Below are 21,795 nucleotides of genomic sequence, written 5' to 3'. Positions count from 1 at the left end.
GGCAAAGGAAGGTTTATGATTGAAGAACTTGTGAATATGTGGAGTACAAAACTTTTTTTTTTAAGTCATCTTTATTGCCAAAAAAAAGGATACAAATCACAAGTGACTTATCAAAATATACATAACAATATACAATAGAGTTTTAGGAGCACAAAACCTGACAAACCCAGAGAATGTGAAGCTACGTCACGCCGCGTTGCATGCTGGGGGCGGCGCCACCATCTTAAGAGGATCGCGCTCCGAATTATATGGAGAAGGGAAAAGAAAAAGAAAGTGGACCCTACCTGGGCAAACTGAATACCAACGCCAAGCAATGGCATTACGGAGAAATTAAACGCCATTAAAAACATAGATCCATATGAGTTTGCAGCAAAATGTGTTCGCAAAAAAACGAACATAACACGAGGTGTAAAAGCAAAAGAAGGATACATCGAAATGATTTTTTCTGGTAATAAACATCATGCCACAAATGCTGAGGTCACGGCATTTTACATTTCATATTGTTGTAAAATGGCTGTTATGTTTTCGATAAGTTTATAAATTGCATAATATGTGTTTTATTGTTTCAACAATACAGTTAACAACAAACATTTCCCCTTTTTTTTTTTACAATATTATTTATTTCTGATATATTTCTAACAATATAATTTTACTACTAAACACAGTCCATTGTCGAGTGATTTATAAACTCGAATTATAATACAAAAAAAATTATCTGTTGATTATTATCTGAACAATTGGTTCGCGATTCAGACAGCAGGCTGCTAAACAAGTGCATCTCACGAACGTGTTTTCTGGGAAGTACCAGTAGGCGGACCCTGCTTAATACCCAGGTGTTGTATATTGCTCAATAAGTATGTTCTTCAACTTCTGCCACCACTGCACGACACCCATCAGTACCTCCTGCTCTCTCTATATTAACATTCAGCGCGTCTGTTCATTGTTATTAGAAACCGATTGGGATTAAATCATCCACTTGAGTAAATCTATTGATGTGCCTATGGGTATGTACGTGTTTCAAAATGCTTTTGACAAGTTTGTGTTATGTGGGTTGTCTTCCACTGTCACGAGTTTTACATTTTTTAATTGCTGAATAGATTTTAAAATCCTAAAAGCAAGCGCCACGTCGTTAATCTGTAGCATGTTTTATTTATTTAGAAAATTTATCTTTTTATGATATCACGTAGCAGGCTACACCACGCGTTTAAATTTGCCAGTGCGAAAATGTAAGAACTGTAAGGTTTTTTTTTTTTTTTTGGCACACTGGTGCAGTGTTTACCTACCTGAGTATTGTTTGTCATGGATCTCCGCGGCTGTGAGTTTTTCTGCTACCATTTGTAACTTATGACACGAGCCGCGGAGAATTAGGTGATACAAATTATATTTAAATTAAATTCAAAGTAATTTAAATGTAAATATAAAAAAATAGCATGTACCAAAAACAATGGAGTACATTTTAACTTGGCAAGCGCTATCCACCATGTACTGACATGGAGAAAAAAAAAAGAAGAAAGAAACGAAATTAAGTAAAATGACAGAATATTTTGACTGCTGCTTACTGTATAGAATACATTGTGATCCATTATCATTTAAATAATAATTTGCTAAACAGCTATACAAAAGGATTAGGATATAACAGATATTTTGTCTGGAACATTTCACAAGAACCTTTAAATGGATGCTATTTTTATTTAATTTTTACAGTTTCTTACTCCCGTGTGTCTTTGACTATTCTATGCAACTACCATATGCCATGTCCTCGTGAAAAGAGTTTTAAAATCTCATCCATCCTGTACCCTTAAGAAAATTTGCAATAAAAATATTACCTTGGAAAAACCACTAGTCATCGCAAAAATAAATTCAACAAAAAGACTATGCTATAATTGCACTATGAGATGCAATTCATTTTTATGATTTAAAAAAATAATTGTAGTAAAATGTTGGTTAATATTAGGGCAGATAATATGATTACCACCTGAAAATTGTTTTAAGGGTATGAATAGCAGTATCCATTTTTTTCTCAGTGCTTGCGCTTTATTGTAAAAATGCTGTCCATTTTTTTTTATTATTACTTTGTGTGTATATAACATGGCTGTTTCTTTGTTAAGAACATTTGGAAATAATCTTTAAATGGTGTCAGCTTTGCTACTGTGTCCTAGAGAAGAGTTACATTGAGAAATGGCATAGTTTATGAAGAAGTGACGTAGTTAATGCTTAGTGAATGCTAAATCTCTATTTTGTGTTTTTTGAGTGTTATATTCTGGTAATGAATGTAAGTACATGTGTTATCACCCTCTCTGCCTTACTTGTGCGTTTGCGATTATTGGCCTTAATTACTTGTGACTTCCCATAATGTGTCATACATATGTTTCCACTGCAGTATTGAGGTTTTTTCGCTGTTAATGTGAACTGTACTAATACGTCATACTGTAAGCAAGCAGGTTGATAGAGAAAAAGCAAATCCCCTTAGCATGATTGTGGTTTCCTGTGTTTCAGTAGACAAAGGATGTTGGTTTTCTCAAACATCACATTTTATAACAGGACGGTCATCAGACAAGACTTTACATACAGTATGTGCTAGACTATGATGTTTAGTGCTAGTATTAATTGCTTTTGAGAAAGTTATCCAAGGGTCAAAGTATACAAATAACACATTCTACAAATACACTTTGTCCCATTTTTTTTTTAATTATTTTTAAAGCATTAGAGGCAAAAAAAAAATCCCTTTTTTTTTTTGTTAAAACTATTAAATATCTTAGATTAACATTAACACAGCATAAAATCAATCTTCCATGCGAAGTAGTTCGTTTTTAACATCAAATGTACATTGTAAACCCTAATAAGTTAGCAGAAATCAAAACATTTAAGGCAATCAAGTTTCATATTTTTTTAAGTTAATAAACTCCCAAGTGCTAAGTTAATAGAGGTTTCAGATTTTGTGCCACACATGTATGCTAATTGCTCTGAACTTAAAATATTGAATTAGCTAACTCATACATTTTATTAGCACTTAACTTTAATTTAAAATTACCATGTAATTCACTCAAATACTTTAAATAGAGGGAACCTAACAATAATAATAACAATAATTCCTTATATTTATATAGTGCTTTTCTAGACACTCAAAGTGCTTTACATAGTACAGGGAATCTCCTCTACCACCACCAATGTGCAGCATTCACATGGATGATGCAACGGCAGCCATAGTGTGCCAGTACGCTCACCACACTCCAGCTATTGATGTAGAATGATGTAGCTAATTCAGTGATTGGGATCATTAGGAAGCCAAGATAGATGAGGGCCAATGGAGTGCACCCCTACTCTTTATGACAAGTGCCCACAATTTTAATGACCGCAGAGAGTCAGGACCTCTGTTTAACATCTGAAGAATGGTGGCTTTTTCAGTATAGTGCCCCAGTCACTATATACTGGGGCATTTGGACCCACACTAGGGATGGGCAGATCGATCATAAAGTATCGATACTAGTATCAAAAATATATATTCTAAAAAAAATTCAAACTAGGGTATTATTTGGTTACCATGAACATAAAATATAATCATAAGTTTAAAGTGACATAAAAAGGATTAGCAAATATTTGTGCAGGATGGAAACTAATTTCTTCTTCTGTTTTTTCAAACTTCAAATTTTTTAACAGGACGGTTATCATTTCCGCTCATCTTAACATGCATGAATGCTGAAAGACATGTGCAGACAAGTGCTTCTGCCGCCACAAGGGTCGTTCAAACAAAAGCATCAGTGCTTTTGTAGGTAAATGGTCTGCACTTATATAGCACTTTTTTTTTTAACCTTAGAGGTTACCAAAGCGCTTTACACTGCCATGCAAGGGTCTAGCCTGCCATTGGGAGCAACTTTGGGTTCAGTGTCTTGCCCAAGGACACTTTGGCATGTGGAGTCATGTGGGCCGGGAATCGAACCACCAACCCTGCGATTGGCAGCCGACCAACTCTACCACCTGAGCCACAGCCGCCCCATGTAATGATGGAAAATCAGAGAAACCGATTCTGGAGTAAATTCATGCTAAAGTAACAACATTTCTAAAGGTGAAATTTCTTATGTGTTTATGGGTAATTGTTGTTAATAAATATTTAAATAAAATAGTTAGCCATGTTTTTACTAAAGTAATATTGTGCGGTAACTAAATATCATGGTTAAACTATAGTTATTCTAGTGAAACCATGGTTAATTATTGTAAACAAAACAGAAGTCTAATCATTTTCTGTTTAGGCTCACAAATTAAAAAATAAATAATGACGAATTATTTCCCTTAGAAATTACTAATTTATCTCATGAAATCGCAAAACAAAAATCAGTTTAATAGAAGTATTGGTATCGATATTGACGATATTGGAATTGAAATGAGTGGGATCGCCCATCCCTCACCCACACAGATCACAGGGTAGGGAGGCCAGCAGGGTGTGCATACCAATACCTAATAGTTTTCCCGAGGAGGTCTCGCATCCAGGTACTGGCCAGGCTCAACCCTGCTTAGCTTTTGTGGGCAATCAGGCAAGAGTTACTGGGTGATATGGCTGCTGATAAGATCTAACTAGTCCAATCAATCATATCATGCAGAATTCATGTTAATTGGAAACACTGCTATGATTAGCCTAGGAATTGCTCAATGCAATGGAATGTATTTAGACCAATCATTAATTTACACATCCTCACCCTAAGCTCAAGCTCCACCTTTCACCATAATGGTAACCCCTAAAAACTTTTCTAAATAACACCACTAAACATGAAACACTAAGAATTATCCCCCTTTACATTCATCTTGCACAAACACACATTCTACAGTGTAACACTTCATTTTATCATTAACCCTCCCTGTAATGTGTCATGCAAAGCATTTTGGGTAATACAATTCCCCTGCACAGTTTCAGTTTAATTTACGTTCCTTTAAGTTCATTAAACTCAAAATGATAAAACAATTCAGTTTACTATAAAGGTGTCCGTTTCATGAACTCAGAAGAAAGAGAAACTTCTAAATGCTCATCAAAGATAAATTATTTGAACAAATTTGTATGATTTAATTTTTACCTACTCAAAAAAAGTTTTATTTAGTACAATAAAATTATTTTGAGGATAATGGTTTACAGTGTGGCCCTGTATGTCCCAGGGGGCCCTTGACTACCCGGGGGTGCCCTGGGTTTTAAGGCTGTGCAATCTAGTTTGGTGACCACCCCCGCTTGAAAACGAATGGCACCTGTTGTGTTTTTATGAAAGGAGAGAGCGTGAGACATGAAAGAAGCAAGAGTTTCAGGATGAGCGACCAGAATAAAGAATTTCAGAGAGCTATGTAATAACATGTTGTGTAGTTTAGTCACCAACCTACATATTTTGATCATTTATAATGTGTAAGTTAATAATAATAATGTAACCACACCAATAATAATAATTAGTATTATTATTATACTGCATTTGCTATTCCCTTGTTCACTCGTTTAATTTGTTTTGTTGATTTTCCCAAAAAAAAAAAAAACTTTTAAATGATTTCAGTGTGTGTATCAGTACATTTTCAGCACTTTTTAACAATACTGTGATATACTGATAACCGTGATAGTTTTGGTCACGATAATCGTGATATTACATTTTCATACGTTACATCTCTAGTATATACTCCCAAACTACTTTATTAGGTACACCTACTTATTCATGCGATTATCTATTAAGCCAATCATGTGGCACCTGTGCAATGCAGGGTCAGGAGCTTCAGTTAATGTTAACGTCTGGCACCAAAAATCATGCCACGGTCAAAATCACTAAGATCACATTTTTCCCCATTCTAATGTTTGATTTGAACATTAACTGAAGCTCCTGACCCATCTCTGTGTTATTTATGCATTGCACTGCTGCCACACGATTGGCTGATTAGATATTCACATGAATAAGTAGGTGTACAGGTGTACCTAATAAAGGTGTGTGTGTGTGTGTGTGTGTGTGTTATATATTACTCATTTGTATGACAAAAACAAAATGTAACGCCCCACATCAAGAATCATGTCATTGTCAAAATCTCCATTTTAACAAATATTGTTGTTGACATTAATGTAAGCTAAATTTGCAACCCTGTCACCCATTCTGGCATGTTTTTTATTATTAGCTGATACATTTTGTTTTTATATATAATTTTTTTTATTTGTTAATTTTTTTTTTTTTATGTTTCTTTAATGATTATTGCTAAGAATGTAAAAAAAGAAAACCAGTTGTTAAACTATATTTTTAGACATGTCCCAAATTTTGTTAATAGGTTTGCAAAAATTGCACACCTCATACAAACTGAATATGAAATAATAGCCCATATAATATTTTGTTTGTCATCGTGAGCTTAGCAGTTGACATTTTCTGAAGGATAAGCAGCTCAGTGATAAAATTTCAGATTCTTTTTTGTACAGTATTCATGTAAAGTGCCAAATATTTATAGTGCAGGTTTGTGTGCTGACTGAGGTACTGAAATTGCTGCAGCTCTTTTGCATAAGGCATAAGGATGATGCCTTCTGTGCAATGCTCACAATCAGCTGCATATAGGTAAAATGTTAAGGTAAAACTGATTTTATCAAGCTATATATGGTCTAGAATTAACATTTTATCTGCCAATATTGGGTGAATTTTAAATATTTTTCATCGATCATTAAACTCTGTTACCTCTCCGGGAACCAGCACCTTATTGTGGTGGAGAGGTTTGTGTGCGCTTATGATCCTGAGGTCTGTGTTGCCAACTACAGGGCTCCTGGTAGGGTCTCCCAAGGCAAAGTGGTCTCAGGTGAGGGGCCAGACTAAGAATGGTTCACAAAGACTCCATGGATAAAATGGCAAGAGGAGGAGTTACCCTGCCCGGAGGAAGCCCGGGGCCCCCGTCTGGAGCCAGGCCCAGATGGAGGGCTCGTCGGCGAGCGCCTGGTGGGCAGGCTTGTCACGGAGCCCGGCCGGGCACAGCCCGAAGAAGTGACGTGAAACCCCTCTCTACATCCCTTGGGCCCCATTGTGGAGGGGGTGTCATGGATGACACGCCTCTTCAACATTGCGTGGAAATCTGGGACAGTGCCTAAGGAGTGGCAGAACGGGGTGGTGGTTCCCCTCTTCAAAAAGGGGGTTCAGAAAGTGTGTGCCAACTACAGGGTCTCACACTTCTCAGCCTCCCTGGTAAAGTTTACTCCAAGGTGCTGGAGAGGAAGGTTCGGCCGATTGTCGAACCTCGGATTGAAGAGGAACAATGCGGTTTTCATCCTGGCCGTGGAACGACGGACCAGATCTTTACTCTCGCAAGGATCCTGGAGGGGGCCTGGGAGTATGCCCATCCGGTCTACATGTGTTTTGTGGATCTGGAGAAGGCGTATGACTGGGCCCCCCAGGAGAGACTGTGGGAGGTGCTGCGGGAGTACAGGGTGGGGGGGGTCCCTTCTTAGAGCGATCCAATCCCTGTACGTCCAAAGTGAGAGCTGTGTCTAGGTCCTCAGCACAAAGTCGAGTTAATTCCATGTGGGGGTTGGTCCGCCAAGGCTGCGCTTTGTCACCAATCCTGTTTATGATATTCATGGACAGGATATCGATTCGTAGTCGGGGTGGGGAAGGTGTGCGGTTCGGTGGGTTGGGGATCTCATCGCTGCTTTTTGCAGATGATGTTGTCTTCATGTCGTCATCGGTCCGTGACCTTCAGCTCTCACTGGATCGCTTGGCAGTCGAGTGTGAAACGGCTGGGATGAAGATTAGCACCTCTAAATCTGAGGCCATGGTTCTCAGCAGGAAATTGATGGAGTGCGTACTCGAGGTAGGGAAGGACGTATTGCCCCAAGTGAAGGAGTTCAAGTACCTTGGGGTCTTGTTCACGAGTGAGGGTCAATGGAGCGGGAGGTTGGCCGGAGAATCTGGGCAGTGGGGGCGGTATTGCACTCGCTCTATCGCACCGTTGTCACAAAAAGAGAGCTGAGCCGGAAGGCAAAGCTCTTGATCTACCGGTCAATTTTTGTTCCTACGCTCACCTATGGTGATGAAGGCTGGGTCATGACCGAAAGAACTAGGACGCGAGTACAAGCGGCCGAAATGGGCTTCCTCAGAAGGGTGGCGGGCTTCTCCCTTAGAGATAGGGTGAGGTGCTCAGTCATCCGGGAGGAGCCCTGAGTAGAGCCGCTGCTCCTTTGCGTCGAAAGGAGTCAGTTGAGGTGGTTTGGGCATCTGATAAGGATGCCCCCTGGCTGCCTCCCTAGGGAGGTGTTTCAGGCACGTCCAGCTGGGAGGAGGCCTCGGGGAAGACCCAGGATTAGGTGGAGAGATTACATCTCCACACTGCCCTGGGAACGCCTCGGGGTCCCCCAGTCAGAGCTGGTTAATGTGGCTCGGGATAGGGAAGTTTGGGGCCCCCTGCTGGAGCAGCTGCCCCGCGACCTGACTTCGGATAAGCGGTTGAAGATGGATGGAGATGGATGGATGGATTAAACTCTGTTGTGTATAATATGTTATATACACAAATAGTTTTTCCATATGAAAATGAGGTTGAGACCCATTGAATTACATTAACTCCAGAGTTATGCCTATAAAAGAAAAGTAGATCTTTTTGATAAACCATTTTTTTCTTACATAAGAGAGATTATATTCTTATATTATGTCATTTAAAGCATGTATTATTATTTTGCAGTTCTACAACCAAAAACAACAACTCAGTTGGCAGTTAACTCCAAAGCATTTAGCGATTGTCAAATGTTAAATCTGGACCATATACTGTACTGCTAATTTAATTTCAGCATCAAAATGGTGTCTAATCAATTAATTCTTAAAACTTTTAAAAGTGAAAATAGAACTTTTCAACATGTCATTGAATTTTCTTTCCTTTTTTTTTGCCAAACTTTTATTCAACAGCAATCTTGCTTGTGATATTTTGATTAATTATTATTACAGAGAATATTACATTTTACTATACAGTTGCAATATGTTTTTATAAAATTTTATAAAATTCGGGAATCTAGATTTTATTTGGAATTGTGCTTTTATAATGACTTGTGTTGTTTGCTGGAAGCTTTATTATTCCCAGTTCGGGACAAGGCCCAGTGTGATCATTGAAGACTTAAGTCATGTCTGAAATCTCATCTGTTTACACTGGCCTTTCAGTCTGACAAATGAAATGTCGGGCACAGTTTTGGAGTGTTTGTATTTTAGATTACTGGTGTTTGTGTATGTGGTAATTTTGAAATGTTTTAAATTTGATTACTGTGAAGCACTTTGGTCAACTCTGTCGTTTTAAATGCAGTATAAATAAAGCTGAGCAGAGATTAAAGCACAAATGCTGTGATTTTAATTATATAAATATATACGTTTCATGTGCTGCATGTTTACAATGGATAATTGTCATCTCAGACATTGTGAATGATTCTCAATGTCTGTGGAGTTTCTAGTGGATGAGCGGTCCGATTTATTTAAAGTACGCATTTCTTCCACAGTAAGATTGCTGCATTTAGCGGTTTAATAAATCACAATAGGACATTACAATTTTAATTTGATAAATTGTACTTTTCAGTGTAAAGAGTAACAGATCACATGCTCAAAATTAGCATTTTAAAGCAGTCGCGTGTCAGTCATTCTGCACGCTGGTACGGGATTGAGTCGGTGCTCTGTTCTACCGGTAATGCAGAAACACTGGTATCCTTACATCTTTTTTTATTTTAGTACCAAAATGGTACCTAAGTACCGGTACTTTTGACAACACTAGTAGGTACAATTTTAAATGTAAAATATAATAATGAGGAGTGGTGGTGGCGTAGTGGCTAAAGCGCACGGCTGTTAATCAGATGGTTGCTGGTTCTAACGGCCACCACCATTGTGTCCTTGAGCAAGGCACTTAACTCCAGGTTGTTCCAGGGGGATTGTCCCTGTAATAATTGCACTGTAAGTCGCTTTGGATAAAAGTGTCTGCCAAATGCGTAAATGTAAATGTAAATAACAGTTTTGAACACACTTTTTAAATAAATAAACTTCCCTTGCACACCTGGATGGTTGCATGCAAAACAGTCAAATCACAGTCGGCATATGGTCGTTACTTGTGAATTCCCTAATATTTATTCAAATAGCAACGTTCTGGTACATTAACTTTTAGGCATTAGGAACTCCGTATTTAAGCTCTTAAAATGCACACACAAATTAATTGGAACAAAATGATTTTACTAAAAAATGAGTACATTTGCAAGCTACAGCAGTGTGTGGAAAGTACCGTATTCTTTGTACAATAAAGATAATGAAGTTAGTAAAGCTTTTACTCTTCTTTTAATTTTTTCCTTTAAATTTTCATTTACTTTTTGACAGTTTTGCTTTAGTTAATTTTTGTTTTTACTTGGTCAGTTTTTAAATTATGAAAATTAATTTTAGTTTCAGCTCGTTCGGTTATCTGTATGCTCCTGTTTTTCGGTTAACAAAAATGTTTTGGTTTAACTATTATTACACTGCTGAGTATTGATTTCATATTTTCACTGCATTTCGTTGTCTTTGTACTTGTACTCTGCACAATGACAATAAAGTTGAATCTAATCTAATATAAATGGAGCTCTTGAGACTTTTAAATGTTTCATTTCTTCTCATACAAATATACTAGTATGTGAATTCTTGAACTCTTGCATGTTCTTTCTCAGTATCTTGATACAGTTACCCATTTGGCCACTACAGTTTCCAGCCCATCAACTTTCCAGAAGAGAAAGAGAGACTATGGATAAAACCATTACTGAGGACCCTATCAGTGACATTGTTTCCCAACTCTCTCATGCTGACACTTGTATGCCCAGGAATGAGTCCTCCCTCAGTTCACAGGCTGAATTCACAGAAATCTGCAGAGGCAGGATCTGCAACACGAACTACAGACACACTCCGTCTAACTACAGCCATTACCAGCCCCCGCTAGGTCTACCGTCTGGCTACAGTCCCCAGACGCCCTTTCCCAGTCAGACTGAAGGATGTCTGAGCACCCTGGAGCCGCACAACAGGGACTCGCGCTGCTCGAGTTCAACTGGTAGCTCAGTAGATTACCCAAGTGGCAACCTGCCCTCTTGTTTGGTGTCTGGGAGTTATTGTAGTTATCCTGGTGAATCATGCTACTCTGGCTGTGATTCCAACTCTCCAGACAGGCATAGTTTGGGAGAGGAAAGCCTAGAACAGCCCCGTTCACTCCACTCTTTCCCAACTGCATTCACACCTAACAGTTACTACATGCCCTCGCACCCCTTCCCATCCCGAGGGTCGCCCTGCTGTGGTCACTACCCTCTGGATGTGTATCAAGTTGATCAGGGCTCTCATCCCAGACCACATTATCATGTGCCCTTTTGGCCTTTAGGTAAGTCTAGAAGCTTTCAGATTCCATGTGTAACATGAGTGATTCATGAGCAAGTAATTTTCTTCCTTTTACCTGGAACTATGAAAATCTTGAAGTAAATCAACAATGTAAATGCATGGGTGTGTAATGTCAATATTTTTAAGTTCATACATGTTTACTGTTAATCCCTCTGCAAATTTAACCAAGTTGTATAAACCAGACAAAATTGCAGACTTACTTTGCAATTATGTAGGAAGATTGGGCAACCACTTTCCACTGACACATCTTAAAAATAGAAGGTTAAACTAGATTATTACATTTTCTGAATAAAATGTGAGTGATGCTTAAATGGATAGTTCAACCAAAAATGATAATACTCTCACCATTTACCAACCCTTATGCGGTCTCAAACTCGTATGACTTTCTTCTATGGAAGTTTTTTTGAAAGATTTTATGATGTGTGTTTGTCCATACAATGCAAGTCAATGGGGGCTCCAAAAATCACATACACTTAGCATCAAGGTAATACATTTGACTCAAGTGGTTAAATCCATGTCTTCTGAAGCAATGTGATTCGTTTTGGATAAGAAACGGACCAAAATGTAACTCCTTTTTCACTATAAAACTTGACATCTGCAATTTCCTCTGTGCATTCATGAGAGAACCTCGATTACTCTTCCTAATGCTCGCACTTTGCATATGAGCCAAAAGTGGCCACCGAAATCCCTAGCACCATGTCTACACAGGAAGCGTCAAAGCTGCACTTCATCTAAGAATTTTCACTACTGAACCAATCAGCTGTAAGATTTATACTAGATATTAGCAACAGTAATTGCTAATATTGTTAGATATTAGCAGTTATCTAACAATACACACACACACACACACACACACACACACACACACACACATTTCATATTTGAAAAATAAATGCATTTAGGGGTCAGAAGGGCTAGTTAACAAAGTGGCTGGAGTAGCTCTACAGTGTCTCAAAAATATAAACACTTTTTTTACTTTTAAAAAGTGCTTTTATATCTCTAACCATAAATCCAAATATTGGCTTGATTCAACCTTTTATGTCAGATACTGTTGGACTACTTCAATTTAATCAAATCTTTAATGTAAGTTCTCAACCTGAAAAATTACATACAAATTGGATTAGAGTTTATTATCACTTATCCATAAAATTAAATCTGCCTCAACTCAATGTTGAATGTGATAATATGTATAATTTAGCCTAGAGTAGAAGTATATCAGATGTTAAAAATAATTTAAAATCATTACAGCTGCTTTTTTTTTTTTTTTTCTCACACATTTTGAATTTCAGGTGTGTATTTGGGACTTTCTGTGAAATTGTTGCCCGAAGCCCCCATACATTTATAAGCTTGGTATGCACATAGTTTAACATCTTATTTACTTCATTGTTTCATCCCCAACAGGCCCTGAAAACAGCAGACAATCAGCCTCAGAGTTCACTCATAGGTAAGGTGCAGTAGTGCTGAGTTTTTCTGTGCAATATGTCGGACAACCTGTCTTTATCTCTGAGGATAATTTTCAGTTTATTGGTTTTTTTATAGGTGCACTAAACTTTTCATTTTCTGATTGATATTCAGTGCTCTTATCTCTCACAGCGGCCATACTTCACCTCACCCTCGAGCTAAACTAACCCCAAGCACAGCCCCTCTGTCCCTGGAGCAAAGTGAGTATAGTTGAGCAACACTGAAATAATGTGGTGGAATTGGAGTAGGACTGTAATAAATAAAATAGTGCAGCTCATGGTGACATGTTGTTTTGTATTTGTCTGAGACACCACATTATACAGTCCTTTTCAAAGGAAGTTGAAGTGTGTCATAACATGTTCATGTGAACCATTAAATGAAAGGAAAAGGATTCATGCCATGACTTGACCTCTCAATAGGATTGTAACACAGTTGAAGGATGGGCAAGGAGGAGGCGAGAACCGGCTTGACGATATAAATCATAGTTTAATGGAAAACTTAAAAGACAACACAAACACACATGACGGACATGTCCGTAATTCTCTCTCTCTCTCGAACCATCGTCACCGGGCCGCCTTTATCCATCGCGCGCCTCATCGGGCTGATTGGGGACCGGGCGCGCGATATTCCGACCGGCCCCGCCCCCCCCTCCGCTCCACAAGGATTTAAGTCAGGCAAGGAAGGGGGCCAAGTCATTATTTGGGCATCTTTGAGGCCCTTGCTGGCTAGCCAAGCAGTTGATTACTTGGATGCATGTGATTGAGCATTGTCCTGCATGAAGATCCTAGCCTTCTTGAATGCAGAGGACTTCTTCCTGTACTACTGCTTGAAGAAAGTACTTTCCAGAAACTGGCAGTAGGTTTGAGAGTTGAGTTTCAGTCCATCTTTAACTCGAAAAGGTCCAACTACCTCATCCTTAATGATAGCAGCCCATACCAGTACCCCTTCTCCACCTTGCTGGCACCTGATTGGAAGTGGTGCCCTGTGTCCATTAGTGATCCAGCCACAGGCCATACATCTAGTCCATCAAGAGTCACTCTCATTTCATCTGTCTATAAAACATTTGAAAAGGTTGTTCATGTACAATCTTGACGCTTCAACTTGTGAATACATTTAGTGGTGGTCATGTTTCAGCCTTCTTGACCTTGGCCATGTCTCTGAGCACTTGGCACCTTATACTTCTGTACACTCCAGGTAGGTTGCAGTTCCGGAATATGATAGCATTGGAGGATAATGGGTTCCTGGTAGCTTCACGTTTATGTCTTAAGACTTTTGCAGTTAATTTGCGCCTTTTGTTTGCCATGCATTTTTTGTGCACCAGTTGACTATTCGCAACAAAACTTTGATTGTCCGGTGGTCACACCTCAATAGTTTAGCTATTTCAAGAGTGTTGCATCTGTCTGAAAGGCATTTTACAATATTTGACTGTTCAGTTTCAGTTAAATCTCTTTTTTGGGTAATGAAGCTGCCTAATAATTATGCACACTTTAGCGAAAGTTAGTCACTTTCGCTACACCCTCCCTCGTTACACAAATACATACCATCTGAAAATGATTGAATCCAATAAGCATTCAAGTTTATATGGTTTGGAGTTGGACAATGTGCATGGAAATATTGATAAGATCAGAATACTCACTTGCCTAATAATTGGGCATGCAGTGGATGTCAGGGAGCAACTAGGGAAACTGATTTGTTTGAACAAGCTTCCAAAATTCACACACAATCGCAAAATCTGTAGTTATATTTTAAAACTTCGCAATAAATTAACTTTTCTTTTCATTTATACTTTTTCGATACTTTGTTGCAGGGAAGGTGTTTGTCACTTATGAAGCAGATAGTGAAAAACATGTCAATGAGATCATCAACTTTGTTGCGCTACTAAGACACAACGGCTTTTACACTCATGTAAGTCAAGCATCCTGTCAAACATTGCCTTGTAGCCATGCTTGTCTCCAAATATGGGTTTTGTCAGAGATTTTGTTCAGACTTTCTGTTGTTCTTGTTCAGATTGACATGCTTGAGCAGCAGTTCAAGAGCATAAGCAAGATTGACTTCATGGAGAGATACATCAGTGAGGTCAGTAGAGATTGACATTGGCTTGCTAATGTTTTTGTGCATTACTTTACAGTAGGATAAATAGTGGTCGGGTACATAATCAAGGCCTAATTACACCAAGAATGAATATTCACATCAAGCAAGAATTTTAATTAAAAAAACATTGCATTCTGATGGACATATTCACTTTTGGGATGAAATTCAATCCTTCAGTTCTGGAGGTTGAACTCACCAACCAATCAAGTAAGCCTTTTGGTCATATGGAACACCTGTTAATAAGCAAAACAATGTGATATGAATAGCAATTGCTCTCAATGGTTTTGTGTTTTCAGTTGCGAGCTGAAGGGATCTGATCCCTTTATTTTCGCAACAGTTGAAAGTTCAAGCAAAGTGTTTTGCTGTCTCTGCAAAGTTCCTGTTTTGATATCCACAGAGTTAAATCACACATTGCAGGTCACATTAGGACACCAAAGACAGACACAATGCATAGTACATTAATTGCTTGCTAGTATACTAGAACTTTTATAGTTCTCTGACGTTATTTGTGTGACTAAATGTGACTATTTAAGCTCGTAAATTGCAAGAGTTGGTCCCTAAAATGTGGAAGACAAGTATTCACTTTCAAAATATTTTCTGAAATGTCTCTTTCTACAGCCACAAATGGTTGTAATTGGCACCATGTGACAGTGTCATTCAGTGTTTTTCTGTGTGTATTCAATGTGATTTGCCTCAGTGCATGAAGCCATTTTTGAGAGTTGGATATTAACACCTCTATAGTCCTACAAATAAGTAAAAAAATAAGTCTGTTTATAACTTATTTATGTGACTGATGTTTTAAGAATTTTAACATGGCGGCAGAAGAAAAGAAACGCCAGCTGTTATTTTTAGTTTCATATGTTTTGTTATCCTTGTATATGAAGCTTTAATTTAATTAAGACATCAGATGGGAGGACATATTTTTGGAATCATACTCTTGAACAGACGTGCTAGGGACTTGTTCGCTTTAACTGTAATTATAAACCCTACCTGTCTAGTTTCAGCAGAAACCTTGGGTGAACTGTGTTGCCTTACAAAGTCAAAACATTGTAACTACAACAACAGTGAAACTGAAAATTGACTTAACATTTTATTGATTGTCCAACCAAATGTGGATTAAAATATTATAACTGGTTTCTTTGAATCTGATCATAGTTGAGCCATATCCCTCTGTAACATGACAGATCATAGTTTAAGAGACCCAATTTTGGCAATAACCTTTTTTGTTTTTATTCTTTATTTATTTTTTTTTACAAAAATTTGAAGTTACTTTTCTTTGCATTTATGAGCCAGAATGGGCAACAAACCATTTTAATAAATTATCTGAAGCAATGACTTCTCAGTCCATTTAATTTCTTTTGTGCTTGATTTTTGTTTTTCCACAGAAAGACTATCTGATCATCATAGTCATTAGTCCAAAGTACCACGAGATCGTTACCAATGCCTCATTTTGCACGGAAAATGATGAAACCCTCAACACAGTCTATATACATAAGCAGGTATAAAGTGGGGGAGAAATCTTGGTTTTCTCCATAACTGTTTTTCTTTTCAATTGACTCATGTGGGTGAAGACTTGGCAGTTTCCAACCTCTGTTGTTTGTGTTTTGTCTTGTTAGTTACAAAATGAATTTATTCAGAATGGGGCTAGGAATTACAGATTTATCCCTGTTTTGTTTCCTGGTGCCAAGAAGGTAAATGATGTTTCTCATTTTTGTTATCTTATTAAACCCATTTACTTAATGAAAAGGATATCTGAACTAAAAACTTGCTCAAGGAGCCAAAATGCTAATTTACGATTACCTGTTAGGATAATAGTAATAGACTTTTGTTGTATTTTACTTGTATACATGGTAACACTAAAACAATGTATTCCATTGGATTTCACTTGAATTCAGAAGTAATTATAGCTGTTTGTTTACAACATAATATAATCTTTAAAGGGTTAGGTCACCTAAAAATATAAATTCTGTGATCGTTTACTCACCCTCATCTTGTTTGAAACACTTTTGACTTCCATGCGGCAGTTTCCTGGTGAAATTAACCCTGGTGGCAATACAACAACTTCTATTGCCTTTCACACAAATCACACGTAAAACACAGATTATCAGTTACTGTACTTTCACAATTCCTTACACAATGCTGTCTCATGACATCAATATATTATTACTCAAGTGCATGACTTGTAAGTCGATATATATTTAAACTTTTGCATTACATACTGTAACTAAATCTATAAACTTGTTCTGCATTCCCACCATCTGGCCAATTTTTCTGCAGTGCACCTCTAAATCCCACCCTCAATATGCCGCCATGGTGCCAATGTTAGACACTTCACCCATTTCACAAGCAAAAGTGAAGCTCAAGCAGAGGTATCATGTTATCTAGAATATCGAGTTTATAGCGAATGTGAGCATTAGCTAGCTAGCAAGATAATTGGCAATAACAACTCACTGACTGTAACTCCCATGATGTCCAAGTGGCCTTTCCTCTAACAGCGGGATGATGTCCCAGCACACCATCTATGAAAGTTCACCGAACCGTGGAAAGTAATTTCATTGGGCACCACTTTGTCCATTGTTCGTCCCAAAACCTGTGCCATTGTGCACTGGATACATATCCTGGTTCACCTTGTTTGGCCCAAGGGTAATCGCAGGCCAAAGACCATTGTCCCCGAGAAAGCCCTGAGGAGGCACGATACATTTACATTTACATTTATGCTTTTGGCAGACGCTTTTATCCAAAGCGACTTACAGTGCACTTATTACAGGGAGCAAACTGGAGTTAAGTGTCTTACTCAAGGACACAATGGTGGTGGCTGTGGGGTTCAAACCAACGACCTTCTGATTATCAGTTTACCAGTTATGTGGTTTAGACCACTACACCACCACTCCAGATAAAGCCCCGCAAGTGGCAGTGGGAACGCAGCTGGCCCTGGCATGCACCTGTTCGCCCTCATTAGGCACGTTAGTAGAAACTCAACTATTGGAGTACCATGAAAGGATGTGGTTACTTCAGGGGTTGCAGTATTCATGTCACATTTGCTTTTTATGAGACTGTTGGTTCGTTTTCAGTTTAAAGCTTCGGTAGGGAGGTGCGTTCAGTTGCCGTAGAGCAGGGTTAGTCAGCTGGTGGCCTGTCATCTTGATCTGGCCCTCTCTCTGATTATTTTTTTTTTAATAAAATTGCCTCTCTGTATGAAATACCAGAGCACTCTCTGCGGCAAACTCAGCATTCATAGGAGTCCAGACCGGAGCGCTTGTTTAAGCTTTCTAACGATAGTTTAGTTACACTGCTTTGATAAACATTTATCGCACCATTTAGGTGAGCATTTGATATATTTATATAATATATTTATATAAATTGCTCAGTTGTGTGGAGTGCGGTCAAATCTACAGATGAAAAGATGTATCTGAGCAGTTGTTTCAGAAATGTTGTCAGCGCATATTCACATTTTAGGCAACAACAAGTCGATTATGCATGCCCTTCCGGCCCCGCCTGTTGGCAGGTCCTCCCCACTTTCTCGGACCTGAGAGATCGAGAGAGAGATCGAGAGAGAGATCGATCGATCATCAGTTCTCTGATACACCATAGCCTGGTCCTCGGTCGCAACTCCACCCTCTAATGGATGACAACCACTCCTCCCCTGGAGGATCGGAGTCAGTCCTCCGGCCCCTGGCGAACATAACGCCCTGCCATGTTTTGGTGGATGGTAGGGGTCTGCTCCGCCCCTGGCAGCGATTTCTCCCTCTTTGGGGTATTTTTTTTATTTTTATAAATATGTTACTTTAGATGGAAGTGCTAACTAAGATGAAAACTGAAAAATTATCCAGATGAAAACGTCTGGCCCCCTCAAGAAAGTAGTTGAAATGCCCTGAGGTAACCTTAAAAAGCGATTTGGGAACAAATTTAACTTTTTTTTTAGCACCATACAATATACATTTCACCAGTAGTTGTTTGTCTTAACTGCCACGATACGTGTAAGGAACCATGTAATATAATTTTGCAAAAAAGTCGCATAAATTTCATAATGTTAAGAATTGAAAAATCCTTATGGGAAAAAGTTAATGGTGACTGAGGCTGAAAAATCTGCCTAACTGCTCTTTACAAGTCTTTTAGGTTTGGAACACAGGAGAATGAGTAAATGATGGAAGAATTTTTGGTAACACTTTATTTATTACAAGCAACTAACCCTAAAACAAACCCTAACCATAAACCTATAGTAATTACATGTTGTTAATTAATATTACTCAGTAATTAATTGTGTAATTACACTGTAACAGGGACACTAAAATGAAGTGTAACCACATTTTTAATTTGGGTGAATTCTCTCTTTAATATGTCTAACCTTTAACATAAATCTGCTTATGTCTGGCAGTGTCACGTCCCTTCATGGCTTCAGAGCACACAAATCTTCACCTGGCCCAGGGACCGAGATGACGTCCTTCGTCGACTCATGCGTGTTGAGAAGTACAACCTTCCTCCCATTGGAGAGCTGCCCACAATTGTCTCCATCCCCATTTAGAAAACATACATCCAATGAAAAGTTACAAGTGCCTTGTAATGCGGTTTGCTATGTTTACCCATGATATGTGACCCTTGAACAGGCATGTGATGCATTTTAATATAGCATGAATACATATTATAATCTTCTTTCGGCTGCTCCCATTAGTGGTCGCCACAACGGACCATTTGTGGTCCACATATTTGAATTGGCACAGGTTTTATGCCAGATGCCCTTCCTGACACAACCCCCAGTGGCGGACATGGGGAGAACATGCAAACTCCACACAAAAGACCCAGTTAAGCCGGGACTTGAACCCGGGATGATCTTGCTGTTAACCACCGAAATTTGCCCCTTTCGATTATTGAATGAGTGTAAAATGTGTTAACTAGGGCTGTCAATCAATTAAAATTTGCATCGAATTAATTACATGGTGTTCCGATTAAATAATCGCTTATACGAATATTTGCTGAGAAAGCCCTTCATATAACAATAATTCAAATGCATTACATTTTTGTGGCAGAAGAGTTGATCATTGATAAGACAATACAAAAAGCGGCTTTAGAATACAATGCATTGTTTATTACCATATTATTGATCATAAGTCAATCATTGGCACACACAATTATTTCTCAAGTGAATTTGACAATCAGTTGGAGATTTATTATGAGGGTTTGTTTAAGGACCCGTTAATGTGCACCTGTGTCAGACATGCTTGTGTAGTGTGTCTCTAGTTCGTTGCATGATAAACATAACGCTCCTTCAAGTTTTTTGAACGCAAGATCGTAATGCATGTTTGTGTTATTCTGCCTACTGAAGTGTTGTTTTCTTCATTGTATAAGCTGTGCGTTGCTCATACAGCTGAAATGTTTATTACTGCCCTCTGGAGTAAACTGGTGGTACTACAAGCTTGCATTTCTCAGGAATCTTCCTTATTGCAGTCCGGAGGCATTGCGATTTAATTGCGTTAATATTTTAACACGTTATTTTTGGTCAAAAGAATCGCACTGAATTAATGTGCCACGATACGTGTAAGGAACCATGTAATATAATTTTGCAAAAAAGTCGCCAAAGTCACACAAATTTCATAATGTTAAGAATTGAAAAATCCATATGGGAAAAAGAAGTTAATGGTGACTGAGGCTGAAAAATCTGCCTAACTGCTCTTTACAAGTCTTTTAGGTTTGGAACACAGGAGAATGAGTAAATGATGGAAGAATTTTTGGTAACACTTTATTTATTACAAGCAACTAACCCTAAAACAAACCCTAACCATAAACCTATAGTAATTACATGTTGTTAATTAATATTACTCAGTAATTAATTGTGTAATAACGTTATTTTTGGTCAAATGAATCGCACTGAATTAATGTGTTAAATCGACAGCCCTAGTTAAAACCCTTAATGCTATTGAATTTGATGTTAAATAAATCTGAACTCTCAGGATTCATGAATGAATTTGGATGAGTCCTGTCATGTGGAAGAACTACCCATTAAAAGGAGTGGCTCTGTCATGTGTAGGAAGTTTCCTAGCAGCCAGTTGGGGGAGTTAGTCTTTTATTGTTCTTGTTTCCTGATTTACATGTTCATTGTCTCCCAGGTGTGTCTTGTTAATTGGACTTTGTGTGTGTGTGTGTGTGTGTGTGTGTGTGTGTGTGTGTGTGTGTGTGTACACTCCAGTGTTTGCTCATATTCATGGTCAAGATTTGTTTATTGTTAAAGTGCTCTGTAATGAGAGTTTCTTGTTGTTTTTTGCTCATGACTTGTTAATTTGATTGTTATTAAACTCTGCCCTTTGGTTCTGTAATCATGACTTAAGTAATAAAACACACACAGCTGTTATAAAAATACATGTACAATGTAACTTTGAATATGTATTCATCCAGGATCGGAGAGATTTGTAAGCTCTGATATAAGTAAATGGAACAGGGTGCAGCTAGGAGAACTTGTTCAGTAGTTTCAAACAATGGAAGGATTCATATTGCTGATTACTGTGGTTGACAAATACTACCTATTATGTGTGTGTGTTCCATTGAGCAGAATGTCTTCAATTGAGACTCATTTACATCTGACAACATTTTATAGTTCACTGTCATTATGTGTGTTTTAAATGTGACTCCTTAAGCTCATAAATTGCAAGGGTTTTATTTTCTGAAATGTCTCTTTCTACAGCCACAAATGGTTGTAATTGGCACCATGTGACAGTGTCATTCAGTGTTTTTCTGTGTGTATTCAATGTGATTTGCCTGAATGCATGAAGCCATTTTTGAGAGTTGGATATTAACACATCTATAGCCCCACAAATATGTTAACTAGTAAGTCGGTTTATAACTTATTTATGTGACTGATGTTTTAAGAATTTGAACATGGTAGCAGGAGAAAAGAAACGCCAGC

The 21,795-nt window shown here is 38.2% G+C and overlaps 1 protein-coding gene across 2 annotated transcripts; it reads left to right on the top strand.

Annotated features, from left to right (window-relative positions):
- Positions 1-875: 875 nt before the first annotated feature.
- LOC127646695 (E3 ubiquitin ligase TRAF3IP2-like) lies at positions 876-20,878 on the top strand. 2 transcript variants are annotated; one of them, XM_052130513.1, is made up of 9 exons: positions 876-1,004; positions 10,637-11,331; positions 12,750-12,792; positions 12,942-13,009; positions 14,617-14,714; positions 14,817-14,885; positions 16,286-16,399; positions 16,517-16,591; positions 19,276-20,878. In XM_052130513.1, exons 2-9 carry the CDS (start codon positions 10,710-10,712, stop codon positions 19,420-19,422), a joined length of 1,236 nt encoding a protein of 411 aa, XP_051986473.1. In that variant the 5' UTR covers positions 876-1,004; positions 10,637-10,709; the 3' UTR covers positions 19,423-20,878. The 2 variants fall into 2 exon arrangements, with proteins under 2 accessions (XP_051986473.1, XP_051986472.1); XM_052130512.1 differs by having other exon boundaries at positions 12,924-13,009.
- The last annotated feature ends 917 nt before the right edge of the window (positions 20,879-21,795 follow it).

This window comes from Xyrauchen texanus, chromosome 7, assembly GCF_025860055.1.
Source record: "Xyrauchen texanus isolate HMW12.3.18 chromosome 7, RBS_HiC_50CHRs, whole genome shotgun sequence".
Taxonomy (NCBI): domain Eukaryota; kingdom Metazoa; phylum Chordata; class Actinopteri; order Cypriniformes; family Catostomidae; genus Xyrauchen; species Xyrauchen texanus.
The sequence above is the reverse complement of the archived record's forward strand: the minus strand, read 5'-3'. Positions and strand labels throughout refer to the sequence as shown.

Coding starts and splice junctions, on each gene's coding strand:
- LOC127646695 (XM_052130512.1), top strand. CDS start 10,710: ATGGATAAAACCATTACTGAGGACCCTATCAGTGACATTGTTTCCCAA. Junction 11,332..12,749: donor TGTGCCCTTTTGGCCTTTAG/GTAAGTCTAGAA, acceptor CATCCCCAACAG/GCCCTGAAAACAGCAGACAA. Junction 12,793..12,923: donor GCCTCAGAGTTCACTCATAG/GTAAGGTGCAGT, acceptor ATTGATATTCAG/TGCTCTTATCTCTCACAGCG.